Source organism: Diabrotica undecimpunctata, chromosome 3 (assembly GCF_040954645.1).
Source record: "Diabrotica undecimpunctata isolate CICGRU chromosome 3, icDiaUnde3, whole genome shotgun sequence".
Taxonomy (NCBI): domain Eukaryota; kingdom Metazoa; phylum Arthropoda; class Insecta; order Coleoptera; family Chrysomelidae; genus Diabrotica; species Diabrotica undecimpunctata.
The window spans coordinates 95005617-95021623 of NC_092805.1; the positions used below are offsets into that span (position 1 = coordinate 95005617).

Sequence of the window (16007 nt, forward strand, 5' to 3'; positions counted from 1 at the left end):
AACGATTCTACAAAGTGTGTACAGTGGACGTCAAAAAAAAAATGAACAGGATACTTTTCTTATGAACCTCATAAACTGCTCGAAAGTTATTCGAAGACGATCCAAAAATGAAAATCCCAAAAGGCGTGACAATACTTTTCGTTATTTTATCCTAATAAATTCTGCAAGAGTTGAGGTATGTAGGCAAGCTTTTTCAATCTTGTATGCTATAAAAAATAAATCAATTTTTTGACTGACCTCTCTTATTGCCGAAGGAAAATTACCGGTGGATCACTGTGATATTAATTTAAATCGTGGCAACGATTTAGATAACAATGTAGTTCTTGCGATCGATCATCACATTCGATCATTTCCGTTAAAAGAATCACATTACAGCATCAGATTAATTCAATATTTGGATGCTAACCTCAATGTGAAGATAATGCATGAACTCTTTTGCAAAAAGTATCCCGAACATGCCAACATCGTTAAATATGTTTTTTTTAGAAAATACTATAATGATAACCATGGCTACAAATTTGGAAAAACACAGGTTGACGTTTGTTCAACTTGTGAAGAACTTGAGGCTAAAATAACAAGTCAAACGCTGAATGAAAACGCCAAGCGTGTAGCAGTTGTAGAAAAGATGGTACATCTGAGGCGAGCTAAAAAGTTTTACCTGAAGCAGCAAGAAGTGTTGAGATTATGTCAAGAAAAGGAAAATGTCGGATCTATTGTTTTCGACTACATGCAAAACCTTCCGCTTCCAAAAATACCAGTGCAATAAATGTTCTATCTCGGGAAACTCTGGCTTTACGTGTTTTGTGTCTACGATTTGAAAACTAATTGTGCAGATTTTTACACGAACCATGAAGGAGAAGCTAAAAGAGGACCTGATGATGTATGTAGCCTAATTTGGAAGACAATCCAGAATATGGATCCTGCTATAAACGAACTTCACGTGTTTAGTGACGCTTGCGGAGGACAGAATAGAAACAATACCCTGATACGGTTCATGATCATGTTGGTTTCGACTGGACGGTTCAGTGAAAATTATCAGTACTTTCCTGTGCATGGACATTCGTTTTTACAGTGCGATCGAAATTTCGGGACAGCAAAAAGACTTAATCAGGAGACAAGATAGGATTTACGTACCAGAGGAATAAAATCGAATGATCTCTACTGCCAAAACAAGAGGATTTTAAGGTAACAACAACCACCTCAGACGACATATTCGACTTTAAAAATACCTGGAAAAATTATTACAAAAAAACTTGTAAGTCGGTGAACAAAACGTCTACATTTATGATATCCAAATATAGATATTTAGAGTACTATTCTTCCTATAAAGGCTACGTAACAGTTTCAGAACAAATAGATGGTTTTCTGAAACAGAGGTTTCTACTTCAAAAAAATTAGGTTATCCCTTCATTGCTTACTAACAGAGCATACAGGACAAAAATACCAATAAATGGGAAAAAGATGGAAGACGTTCGGAAAATAATTCCATATATTTCAGAAGATAAAAAGAATTTTACGAAAACATCCTTACATGGCCTGCATCAGATAATCTCATTGAGGAAGAAAGGTAGTTTATGGAAATGATTTTTTTTTTATTTGTTTTTTATAAATTACTTTAAATAAAATAAGCTTTTTCATAAAATTGTGTGTCTTTATTCATGTCAAAAAAATATAAGGTGTAAGAAAGGAATAAATCCAAGATTTCATTTATCGTTTTTCTAGATAACGTAAATCACTGGAAGGTTTTTCTCCAATCCAAATTAACTGATATAGACTGTACTTTATAGTAGATGTCATTATTAAACAAGAAAAAATTAAATAGAAGGAATAAACAGTTTTTATTGATTTCCCGAAAATCTACTTTTTGGATTCATTCCCTTCTTCTAACTGGTGGTTCAATTATTCAATAACAATTTCAAATTATTCAATAAAACTTTGCATTGATTAAAAAAATGTCATCTCGACATTTTTTACTGACCATAAATAGAAATAAAATTCCTGACCTAATAGATTTCTTCGTAATTAAAAATATTTCAGTCAATTACCTAGACATTGATGATGGTTGGGACATGAACTCGGATCATTCCAACATTAACTAATAAACTAACGGATTGGGAAAGTTTCAAACTATGTCTTGAAGAGAAAATCAGCCTGGCAGTACCCCTGCAGAAATCAGAGCAGCTATATGAGGAAGTTGAACTGTTTATGCACAATATCCAGCAGGCAGCATGGGAAACACTCATGTGCTGAAACCTAGGGTAAAGGGAAATAAGCATCCAAAGAAAATATAAAATTAATAACTGATAAAAAAAACTAAGAAGAATATAGCAACAAACTAGGTTTCCTCAAGATAAAACAAGATTAAACAATGCCAGTCAAAAACTCAAAAGAGAAATTCAACAACTAAAGAATTAAACAATTAATACATAGTTATCAAATTTAACGGATGATAATATTTGGAAATGATTATTCTTTATGGAAAACTACAAAAAAACTAAAAAGACCAATTATCCTCACCCCACTCATTAGACTAGAGGCAACGTTGTGAAGAACCAGTTCAAGTAGAGAAAGTAATAAGACCAACATCTCCTAAAGAAGTAATGACTGAAATAAAAGAAAATATCAAACAAAAAAAAAGCTCCAGGCTATGATTTAATCACTGGTACAGTACTAAAAAGCCTACCTCGTAAAGCTATTGCGAAAATTACTAATCTTATTAATGCTGCCTTTAGGTATATGTATGTATCCAGATTATGAAAAATAACGGAAGTCATAACGATTGTTAAACCAGGAAAACCTCCCAAGTAATATCGAAGGTATTGGAGACCAAGTGCATAGAATTATAAACATCATTAAAAAATCATTAGATGAAAAGAGGGTATGTTCTACTATATTTCTTAATGTTGCTCAAGCCTTCGATAAAGTATGGCATGCAGGTTTGATACATAAGCTAAAAAGATTTATGCCCAAGCAATATTCGCAAATTTACAGTCTTATATAAATCTGAAAGGCACTTTAGGATTAAACAAGAAAACATCTATTCAGACATAGGAGAAATTAGAGCAGGAGTTCAGCAAGGTAGCGTGTTGGGCCCGGTCCTTTATTTGCTATACGAGTACACGCATTACAATACCTGCATTAAAACATAATACACTTGCGTGCATAGAAATCGGCCCACTGTAAACTTTTGACTTTAACTATATTTTTTTCAAGAAATATTCATCAGATCACAAAAACAAATATACTGTTTGAAAGACAATTTAATATGCTTTAATGTGAGTATAAATTTATCAAGAAGGCTTATCGTTTACATGCGTAGTAACCGGTAAACAAATGAAACGTGTTTATGTGGTGATTGTCACGAAAATAACAAATTTGTCTAATTGTAAAAGTATTGCCTTTGCAAGTGAAATTTGCATATTATTCGTTTTTCATAATCTCAGCAGTGTTCAAGTGTGTTAGTTTAATGCATACTACACCACAAAAAGCCGCCCAAGTTATTGCTCTAATCGAAAATGGACTTAGTCAGCGAGCTGTTGCTAGACAATTGGATATGACACGCGCAGCGGTTCGCAGAGTGTGCCAACGTTATGAGGAGACTGGATCCTTTCATAGCCGACCTGGAACAGACAGACGGCGATTTACAACCGCTCGTGATGACCGCTTTATTGTGTCAACAACATTAAGAAATCGTCACCTTAATGCCGTTCAGGTGCAACGACAGCTCCGTGAGGTGCGAAGAGTGGCTGTTAGTCAGTGGACAGTGAGACGAAGACTGCGGGAAAATAACCTGACCCCTAAAACACCTGCGATTGGTCCAAAACTTACACCAGCTCATCGGCAAGCACGCCTGCGTTTTGCACAGGATCATCGGAATTGCACGTTGGAACAATGGGGATCTGTTCTGTTCTCAGATGAGACCAAAATATGCCTCTATGGTAGCGACCGAAGAAGGAAAGTGTGCCGGAGACCAGGAGAGAGATTTGCAGAATGCTGCTTTGGGGGTGGTTCCTGCATGATCTGGGGTGCAATTTCTATAGGAGCACGAACCGATCTTGAGTTCATTCGTAGGGACGACCGTGTTCACGGAAGAAGAGGTTTAACGGCTGCCAGATATATCGAGGAGATTTTAGCAATTCATGTGGTACCTTACGCCGACTACATTGGAGACGAATTTATCTTTATGCATGACAATGCAAGGGCACACACCGCAAGAATCGTGCAAGATTACATTGCAGAAGTCGGTTTTCAGGTTATAGACTGGCCAGCAAACAGTCCTGACCTAAATCCGATCGAACATTTATGGGATGAGCTAAAACGAAGAATTCGAGCTAGACTTCATACCCCAGACTCGATCCCAGAGCTTATTCTTGCAGCAGAAGAAGAGTGGCTTAACATCCCACAAGCAACAATAGCAAACTTGATTAGATCTATGCCTAATCGTATGAAAGATGTTATTAGGGCAAGAGGAAGTCATACCCATTATTAAAAAATTAAGTGTTAAGTTTTAAATTGTCAATAACCCTATTTATGTTAATAATAAAAAAGCTTAATTTGCTTAATGAATTCATTTCACTATGTTAAACATAGGAAGCCGAAATAAGTTTTCATAAATTTATACTCACATTAAAGCATATTAAATTGTCTTTCAAATAGTATATTTGTTTTTGTGATCTGATGAATATTTCTTGAAAAAAATATAGTTAAAGTCAAAAGTTTACAATGGGCCGATTTCTATGCACGCAAGTTTACCATTGCCACCTTTGCTGACGATACTGCCATTTTAGCGGTAGATGAAATTATAGAAGAGGCAATAACAAACCATATGCAAATACGGTAAAATACCTACGTATAACATTAGATAAACAACTACACTGGAAAGTTTATGTTAAGAAAAAAAATAACGACATAAGATACAAAAAAAATGTATTGGATGCTTGGAAACAAGTCCACTATATATATATATATATATATATATATATATATATATATATAAACACACATATAGACATATATATATATATATATATATACAAAACTCAAATATTTGGGTGTGCAGCGGAAGATAGGACAAAGAAGTACTCTTTTTAGTAAACCAAGCTTTCGCAAATCTTTATTTGCATCATCAGGGTGCTACAATAAACAAAATTAGTACAAAATACAGAAAAAGAATTGTTGTTTTGCATCTTACACTAATTGAGGTTAGTTGTCGTGATGTTTATCAAATGAAATGAACAACTCATTTGATCCCTACAATTTATGGCGAGAACTATCCAAAATTGTTTTTTAAAAAACGTTCTTTAACAAATACATATTTAAAACACTTTAAAACACATATACATGAACACTTAAATAAAAGTGTTCATGTATATGTGTTTTAAAGTGTTTTAAATATGTATTTGTTAAAGAACGTTTTTTAAAAAACAATTTTGGATAGTTCTCGCCATCAATTGTAGGGGTCAAATGAGTTGTTCATTTCATTTGATAAACATCACGACAACTAACCTCAATTAGTGTAAGATGCAAAACAACAATTCTTTTTCTGTATTTTGTACTAATTTTGTTTATTGTAGCACCCTGATGATGCAAATAAAGATTTGCGAAAGCTTGGTTTACTAAAAAGAGTACTTCTTTGTCCTATCTTCCGCTGCACACCCAAATATTTGAGTTTTGTATTCTATTTGATCAGCGTTGATGACAAGCGTTTATCGCTTTTTCACTATATATATATATATATATATATATATATATATATATATATATATATATATATATATATATATATATATATATATATATATATATATATATATATATATATATCGAGAAAAGGAGTACGACCGTCAATCCAAAATAAACTAAGGTACACTCGAAGAATGGTGGGTTTTTCGGTCAAAGTGGAGAAATAAAAGACAAAGAACGTGGCTACTTCATCTATTTATTGAAGACGTTTCGCTTTCTGCTCAGAAAGCATCATCAGTTCATCTAAAAAGAACAATATGAAACCAAACATCCATAGAGAAGTTAAAAAAAGTGTGTTACCTTACAAAGACATGTAGCAGTCAATGATGTTAAAAATATGAAAAAGCTTACGAAACTGGACATTTAGAGTTAAAGTTGTATAAAACAATTAATTGAAACTAGGTATAGTTTGCAATTTAACAAAATTAGCACAGCAAAAGAACATATGATAAACATACATGTATGTATACATATATATTTGTAAGTAGAGAATTTTTTAATTAATTATACCAATGCCAACAATTTATTCATCACATTTGTAGCTCCCTGATGAAGGACATAACCAATGTCCGAAAGCTTGGAATAAAAATTTAAAAGAGTACACGTTTCATTTTTTATTGCTGCAAACCCACTATTTAATGTTTACTTCTATATATATATATATATATATATATATATATATATATATATATATATATATATATATAGATAGATAGATAGATAGAACGTTTATTGACCACTTTACATAAAGTTTGAAGTCCGTATAAAAAAATACAATAAAAGATATAATAATGTAAACTTAAAATTAACTTAACCATATTATCTAAAGTAATATACATATGTAAGTATTAGCAGAAGAATTAAAATTAAAAATTTAAGATAAAAAAATCTCTAACCAAAAAAAAAACAAACCTAAACTGTCACATAAAAAATCTTTGAAATATGGAAGTAACAAAAATGTGCAAATAATTAAGAATATTCCCGAATCGATGACTAAATAAACTAATACATAAAACTTAGTACATTTTAATAGCAATAATACAATGTGATATGTAGATAGTAAATCGACAGTATTCTGACCAAACTGGGTAGGTACACGTTATAAAGGTGTATTGAGGTATTCTGTCTTTGAGTAAAAACAATATGTTAAAAAATGCTTTCTGATCCTATTTTTAAACAGTGGTGGAGACAGAATTTTTATTTCGTTAGGCAGATAGTTATACAAGTGAATATCAATTGAATTCTTTGTGCTCTTTGATAGTCTGAATCGTTGTGACCTAATTAAATCCCTCGATCTTGTTAGATGATCATGTAATTGGGAGTTTATAGTAAACTTATTTTTATTATCGTGAATTTCCAACAGTGTTGCATACATATAAAGCGAAGGTAGAGGCATAATACCCATGTTCAAAAATAATGGTTTACAATGATCCCTTAAATCCGCTCCAGCAAGTATCCTCACCACCTTCTTTTGTAATTTAAATATTCTGTCGGCATGACCAGAGTTGCCCCAAACAGCTATTCCATATTGTATATGACTATGAAACAATGAAAAGTAACACATTTTAAGGGTACTTTTAGGTACCAAATAAACCAGGTTACGCATTACAAATATTGTACTGGCGAGTTTAGAACTTAAGTTGTCTATATGGATGCCCCAATCTAAGTTGTCATCCATAAAAATCCCTAACAATTTGATGCTATATCCAAAAATGTGTCTTCGATCTGAACTGAAAACTATATTTTGATTTTTATCCTCGTTTAGTTTTAGTTTATTATGTGTAAACCAGTTTTTAATTTTAAGCACATCGTTTCCTATTTTGTTATTTAAATTATATTGATTCTGGTCGGTACTAATAACGGTTGTATCATCTGCAAAACATATACACCTTAAGGGGTGGGTATAATGAAATATATCGTTGAGATATAGAAGAAAAAATGTAGGTCCTAATATAGACCCTTGGGGAACTCCATGTTCAACATTGTGAAAATTGGAGTAGTTATTATTTAAAAAAACGGCCTGTTTTCTGTTTATTAAATACGATCGAAATAAATTAAGAGCATTTCCCCTTATGCCATATTTGTGCATTTTGTCTAAAAGTAAAGTGTGTGAGACACAATCAAAAGCCTTAGATAAGTCACACAATGTTAAAGACACGAAGTGACCTCTCTCTAGGCCATCAACTACTTCCCTTACAATTTCCTGAATTGCTTGAGTAGTGCTGCATTTTTTTCTGAAACCATATTGATTACAATGAAGTATTTTGTACTTTTCTATGTACTCTATTAAGCGGTTATTCAAAATACTTTCAAAAATTTTACCAAGAATGGGAATAATAGAAATAGGGCGATAATTTTCAATTTCTTCTGGAGATCCTTTTTTGAGTAGCGGTAACACTTTTGTTACTTTTAATACATCGGGAAAGATTCCTTCGATAAGGCAAAGATTATAAAGTATGACCAGTTTATCAATAATAATATCCAGAGTTTCTATCACTAATTGTTTGTTTAAGAAGTAAAAATCAGTGCATTTTGAGTTTTTCAAGCTGTATAATGTATTCCTAACTTCAGTATCACTAACAGGTGTTAAAAACAACGAGTGGCAAGGGGAGTATATTCCCTCCAAAAAATTCATGGCATCATTTTCATCTGTCTCATCTAACGAGTTCAATATATTTCCCGCTACCGAAGTAAAGTAATTATTAAACTCGTTTGATGAAATATTACATGAAGTTACTTTTTTATTTTGAGTTTTATTCCTATGATAATTGATGACTTTCCAAGAATCTCGAGATATATTATCAGATTTTAAGAAAAACTGCTCATATGCCAGTTTTTTCTTTATTGATATTGTTAATTGATAGTGTTTTTTGAATTGATTATACAGAGTGTAATCACTAGTAAGGTTAGCAGTAATTTTTATCTTCGAAAGGTTTACTCGCATTTTCCTTAGTTCATCGTCAAACCAAGAAACAGGTGCCTCAAAATGAATTCTTGACTTTTTTACTGGAAAGCAAACTTCAGTTAATTTTACATATGTGTCAATTATGAACTCAGCTAATTCCGTTGCTGTTATTGAATTGTTTATTAACGACCAATCCACAGATTTTAGTGATTGTTTTAACATTTGGGTGCCTTTACATGTTATGTGTCTTCTGAATATCCTATCATTGTCAATTTGATCAGATTTTATTTTTAAATTCAGGAATTGAGCACAATGATCAGCAAGGCATGGGTCTACAACACCACACCCAACTATTTCATTATCTATATTTGTTAAAATATTATCTAAACAACTTGCTGATGTAGCAGTGATTCTTGTAAATTCATCAATCCTCATAGTTAAACCAAAAGAAGAAATTAGATCGGAAAAATATTTTAATTCATTTGAAGTGCCTTTGAAATCAATATTGAAATCCCCAATTATAATTGTTTGAACATAATTATTAGAACAGAATATTAATAATTTTTCAAATAGGCCTAAGAAAATTTGGAAATCTGCGTTACCTGTTCTATACACTGATACTAGAATAGTTTTTATATCTATAATTTCCAAAGCACAAAATTCACCTTCATATTCACAAGATATATCATTTAAAGAAACTGGACGTGTAGATATTTTGCCATCGCAGAAAATAGCAACACCCCCATGTTCTCTACTTTTTCTACAGTAACAAGTTGATAAAAAGTATCTGTCAATTATCACTGTTGTTAATTCAGATTCTCTAAGCCAATGTTCAGAAAAGCACAAAATATTGTAAGTTTTATCTTTTAAAAAAATGTTAAGTTGATCAATTTTATTTAATAAACTTTGTGTATTTATATGAAAAATGCTTACCAAACTGGTTTGGTCAGGATTTACTACCAACTTTTGTTTATCAGAACTTATCATATCACTTTCACAAAAACAGGTGTTTCCTATATTCTTTTGCACTACCGCTGATTCTATTCGTACACTTTTATCTACATCTCTTGCGGCTTTCTGGGTGTTACGTGAAAAAAACGTTGTACGTGAGCTCCACATGGCCATATTTTAGGAGACATAGCTTCTTTAAAATTGTTATTAAAAATTGTAACTTTAAATGAACTGTAAATATCAGGATGCTTTGATTTTAGGGATTCTACCTTTACTTCGGGAAAAGTAGTCTTCATAAGTTCCCTCATATTTTCCGCAGTCATATCGGGATCGACCCTGTATACATGTAGGTCTATCAACTTATGTACTCCCTTGATTTCTTTTCCATTTAATATCATTTCAGTGTTTTTTCCCACAACTAAATGCTTTCTTTTTTTCCTTCTATCTACTTCTGTCCATTCAGATTTTTCCTGGTTACTTTCACCTACGTATATGTACTCATTTAACTTTTGTTCTGTAGTTACTTGTAATATCGCTTCTGAAACATCTTTCTTTGTAACTTCACATTTCTGGGAAGAACTGGCAACAGTGCGATCTTTGTTCGCGTTGATGGGTTGACGAACTGATTTTGTTTCGACTGAATCCATAAGTGTGTCTTTGTTTATTACCTTATTTTGATGTATAAGTTGTTCTTGATTTTCGACAACATTTTTTTGCGAATTTAATTGTTTTAGTAAATCAATATGTTGACTCATAAGGTCAATTTTTCCGTATAGCTCTTTAATTAGGGTATCTTTTTGTCTAATTATATATTTGAATATGTTAATATCAATTACCTTATCATCTGTTATTAAGTTATCCATTGCTTCCAAAAATATTTGATCTTCAGGTTTCACTGGTAAACAACATTCAATCAACTCGTCATTTATAAACTTAACATTGTTACTCTTTCGAGCACAACTCACATGGATGCTAGCGTCACAATTTATGCACTTTACTCCATTTACTACAGTTTTTTTACACTTTTTACAATATTTATTTTGGAGAGACATTTCACACGTCTTTACACCTGCTTGCCGTGTTGCCAATCAATGATTAATGAAATTAATGGAATACATATATATATATATATATATATATATATATATATATATATATATATATATATATACATATATATATATATATATATATATATATATACATATATATATATATATATATATATATATATATATATATATATATATGCATATAACTATTGTTATACTAGGATTATAATTCAATTCAAGAGCAATGCAGTGGATATATTGTTTTCATTCAAATTAAAATATATTGTACATGTAAAGCATAGCTCCAAGTATGATAAATTAAAATGAATGGGGTAAAATAGTAAAACGTGGACCAGGCTGTCTACAATATTCATGGTTGAAAAATGTGTACGATTGGATTAATATGAGCACAACAGTATCACGTTGAGTTACCCATATTGGACAGATGCAGGACACATTAAGTGAAAACGAAGCAAAAATGTTTGCGTGGAATATATGCCTCAACTAACTAAGAAAATTAAACATGACATTATGTATATCTTTTATATGTATATCTTTGTATACCACCTTGTCAAATGCCTCAAAAACTAGTGGCCTGCAAGTAAATGAGGAGAAAACTAAGATAATGGCATCAACACCCAACAATAGAGCCAGAAACATCGGCCACCAATTCACGGTTGATAATTCTACCTTTGAAGTGGTGGACAAATTCACATACTTAGGCTCCCTGATCACCAAGGAGAACGTCATGACGGAAGAAATCAAGCGAAGAATAATCCTAGCAAACAAATACTATTTTGGACTGAGTAGACATATGAGAAGCAGAAACTTAAGCCAAAAAACAAAAATAACCATATACAAAACCCTTATGCAACCAGTGTTGACATATGGGTCGGAGACATGGACCATTTCCAAGGCAGATGAAAATCTCCTGCTTATATTTGAACGAAGGATCCTGAGAAGAATATTTGGTGGCATCTGTGAAAATGGTGTTTGGAGAAGGAGGTACAACTACGAGATATATCACAGATATAAACATATATTTGGTGGTAAAGACGTAGTATCCTTTATAAAAATAGGAAGACTCAGATGGGCAGGGCATCTGGCAAGATCACAGCAGAACAACCCTCCTAGAAGAATCCTTATGTCACAACCTGTGGGAAGTAGAAATAGGGGTAGACCAAAACTCAGATGGAGGGATGGTGTAGATGAGGATGGTAGACAAATAGGCGCAGCAAACTGGCAACAGTTGGCAATGGATAGAACTGACTGGCGTAATAGACTTGGGAAGGTGGAGGCTCTTTTATAGGGCTGTAGCACCAATGATGATGATGATGTATATCTTTTTCTCTTTAACATAAGAGTTGCTAAAAATTTAATCTGAACAGAATATTTTCAATTGTACAATATAAGATAAATTTTTATAGGCGTGATATTTTCCCTACAACATATTTAACACACTGAGATGCCCTAACAATATCAAAAAGAAATGTTTTATTTTTAAGGGTAAAATTTTAAAACTACATCTTACTTTAAACTTTTAGAAGATGGTGTACTGTCACCGGGGCCCAAGAGTTTAGATAGCAATTCTGATTCAGTTTGTTTTGTATCACCACCTATATCCTTTGCCACTTCTGACACTGCTTTTACCAATTTGGTTTCTGAAAAAATATGAAATAATTGTAAAAATTTCTTATGTTACAAATATCTCTTCTTTAAAACTGTAAATGGATCCACTCTTCCAGACTTCCAAGACGAAATCAAAATTATAGCATTTATTTATTTATTCATGGGATTTTCCAAATATAAAATACGGGTAATTACAAAATTTAAATTAATCAAACCTAACAATAAAACATATAAATTTATTCATACAGATATATATATATATATATATATATATATATATATATATATATATATATATATATATATATATATTAGAAATGATTATTTCGACCAAAAAATAATTTATAAATACGTTCAAATTATCGGGTAAAGTGGTCTGTAATAAAAATCTTTTTTTCTTAATTACTCAATATTTCGCCATTTATTTAACAGCTTCTTCAGGAGTAAACTAAAACAATTTGAACATTACAAAAAATGGCGTACAAATACATTTTAAAACACTTACAGAATTTAAAAGATTTCGCAAGTAAAAAATGACATTGAAGTATTTGAAATATTGAATGTCAAGATTAAATTGTCTTAAGCACGTTCGTTACAGCTATACGATAAAAAATTAAAATTATTTCAAATGTAAAAATAAAAATAACAATAAAAGAAAAGTTAGAAGAATAATATTTCTTTGATGAATTATTAAGGTTAGTTGTTATTAAGATGAATGTTGGCTATTTTGAATATCTATAAATTTTGTTCAATATGTTACAATATATGTTACTTAACTGTCCAGTGTCCGTTTTATAATTTGAGATGTATTACATTAACAAAAAAAAAACAAAAAAAAAACACTTTAAATTATAAAACGGACACTGGACAGTTAAGTAACATATATTGTAACATATTGAACAAAATTTATAAATATTCAAAATAGCCAACATTCATCTTAATAACAACTAACCTTAATAATTCATCAAAGAAATATTATTCTTCTAACTTTTCTTTTGTTATTTTTATTTTTACATTTGAAATAATTTTAATTTTTTATCGTATAGCTGTAACGAACGTGCTTAAGACAATTTAATCTTGACATTCAATATTTCAAATACTTCAATGTCATTTTTTACTTGCGAAATCTTTTAAATTCTGTAAGTGTTTTAAAATGTATTTGTACGCCATTTTTTGTAATGTTCAAATTGTTTTAGTTTACTCCTGAAGAAGCTGTTAAATAAATGGCGAAATATTGAGTAATTAAGAAAAAAGAAAGATTTTTATTATAGACCACTTTACCCGATAATTTGAACGTATTTATATATATATATATATATATATATATATATATATATATATATATATATATATATATATATATATATATAAAGAATAGACGTAAGCATAAAAAGCGAATGAATTCAGGAAAAATACTATACCAGGGTGGATTGATATAAAACTAGCCTTTGATAGAAAAAACAAGTTTTTGGAATTAAATCGGTTTATTTCTTAACATAGTCCCCTTTTAGCTCGATACACTTTCTACACATAGTAAGTCGATGTTCCAATTTTTTTTATCCCATCCGAATAGTACTTTTGCTCGAGCTCTTCAAAATAGGCCGAAGTTTCAGTGATGACTTCATCATTTGTTGCGAAACGGCGTCCTCCGAGCCATTTTTTTAGGTTTGGAAACAGGAAAAAATCGCTGGCGCCAAGATCTGGGGAATACGGTGGGTGTTCAACCAATTCATAGCTCAATTCGTGTAATTTTGCCATGGCGAAGGCCGATCGGTGAGCCAGGTGCATTGTCTTGGTGAAAGAGCACTTTTTTGCGTTCCAAACCGGGGCGTTTTCAACGCAATTCGGCATCGAATCGATCCAATAATGCTGCGTAGTACTCACCATTGATTGTTTTTCCTTTTTCCAAGTAGTCGATGTGGATGATGCCCTTCGCATCCCGGAAAACAGTCGCCATCACTTTGCCAGTCGAATGTGCACTCTTTGCCTTCTTCGGCGGCCCTTCGCCGCGTTTGCGACACTGTTTCGACTGTTCTTTGGTTTCCGGTGTGTAATAATGCACCCAGGTTTCATCAACGGTGATAAATCGGCGAAAAAAATCCTTCGGATCGCGCCGTATCATCGCCAAAAGCGTATCCGAAGTGGTCACACGAAGTGGTCTCAAATTTGCTTGCTTTTGGCGGCTGTAAAAACCAAACTAATTGTTTTTAAAACTTAAAGTTTTGACAAACGTCATGAATGGCAAATGTCAACACCGCAACCAATTATGTATCAAGTAGCGCCATCTATCAAAGGCTAGTTTAATATCAATCTATCCTCGTAGTAACAATATAAAAATATTATATATTATTAACTATAAAACTCTGGGAGAGTATCTAGGGCTAAGGAGTTGGGGTAAATTAATGCAATCAATATTATAATTTATCAGTTTAAATAAAAAATTAATTAATTAATTGATTCTGCTGTTTGTATCTGTAGTAATAAAATTCAGTCCGCTTAGACATGATTTCCTGATTCATTTTTGATAGACTAACCAAATCTTTGTTTTTGCTATTGTAAGTGTGGACGTATTACAGTCAACAATATGGACTCAATATAAACGTTAAGAAGACAAAGCTTATGATAATATGACAAAGCTTATGTAAATCGATAATCACAGCTACGTCAAAGTTGGCCTGTAATGGATAAAAATTATTTGATGTGTAATTTAGTATGTTAAAAATTATGAAAAACAAGAGGTGCCCGATTAGCCCGATATAATTTTGTCCTGACTATAATTAATTAATAATTAAAACTTTTTTTATATATTTAAAAAATAATTTCAACCCGGGCAGATATTGTTTTAGATTTTCAAGGCTCAAAAACATAAGTAAAAAATATCACATTTAACAAAGCGGTGTAGGTAAACCTTATATCGGATCCTTTACTATAAGAGTAAATTTTGAAAATGTCCATTTTGTTATTTTAGTTGAGAAAAGTATAATAAGTTCATTTATTTAAAATGTCTGATACGGAGTCAGCAAATGAAAATGAGCAACTGTTAACGCTAAGTCCTCCTAGGAAAAGAGCTAAGAAAAATCACATAGATATAAAAACCAAAGAAATAATGGTTAATACATACAAATGTGAATTACAAGATAATCCTACTTTAGCGTTAACGGACATTCAACAAAGGGTTGCAGATAAAGTTGTAGTTTGTTCAAAAACTGTTTTCAATGTCATTAAAGGATATAAAAGTACCCACACATTATCTGAACCGAAAACAAACCAAAATCGTTCAAAATCAATAGATGCTGTAGATGATTTTGATAAGTCAGCTATAAGAAGAATGGTTCATCAGTATTTTTTCCGCAATGAAATTCCTACAATTCACAAAGTCCTAAGAGATGTAAATAATGATAATGACTTACCAAATTTTAAGAGAACCACGTTTTACAAACTCTTACGAAAATTAAATTTTAAATTTCAAAAACGTGGAAAAACCATTTGCTACTCGACAAAAATGAAATTGTGCTATGGGGGAGAAATTATTTGCAGAAGATAAGAAAATGTAGAGCTGAAAATAGAACCATTTATTACTTAGACGAAACATGGATAAATGCTGGCCATACAAAACCAAAAGTTTGCGTGGATGCTTCTATGACTTCTGCAAGACGTGAATTTTTGGATGGGTCGACTGGCTTAAGAAATCCCTCAGATAATTCAAATAAACTTTCAATTTTTTATTT

At 31.6% G+C, this 16007-nt stretch overlaps 1 protein-coding gene across 1 annotated transcript in view; it reads right to left on the bottom strand.

Annotated features, from left to right (window-relative positions):
* LOC140437072 (small ribosomal subunit protein mS31-like) overlaps positions 1 to 16007 on the bottom strand; it is a 32053-nt gene that overhangs the window by 14259 nt on the left and 1787 nt on the right. The window contains exon 4 of the mRNA XM_072526324.1: positions 12182 to 12311. Coding sequence (XP_072382425.1) covers positions 12182 to 12311 — 130 coding nt within the window. The remainder of the gene's footprint in view (positions 1 to 12181; positions 12312 to 16007) is intronic.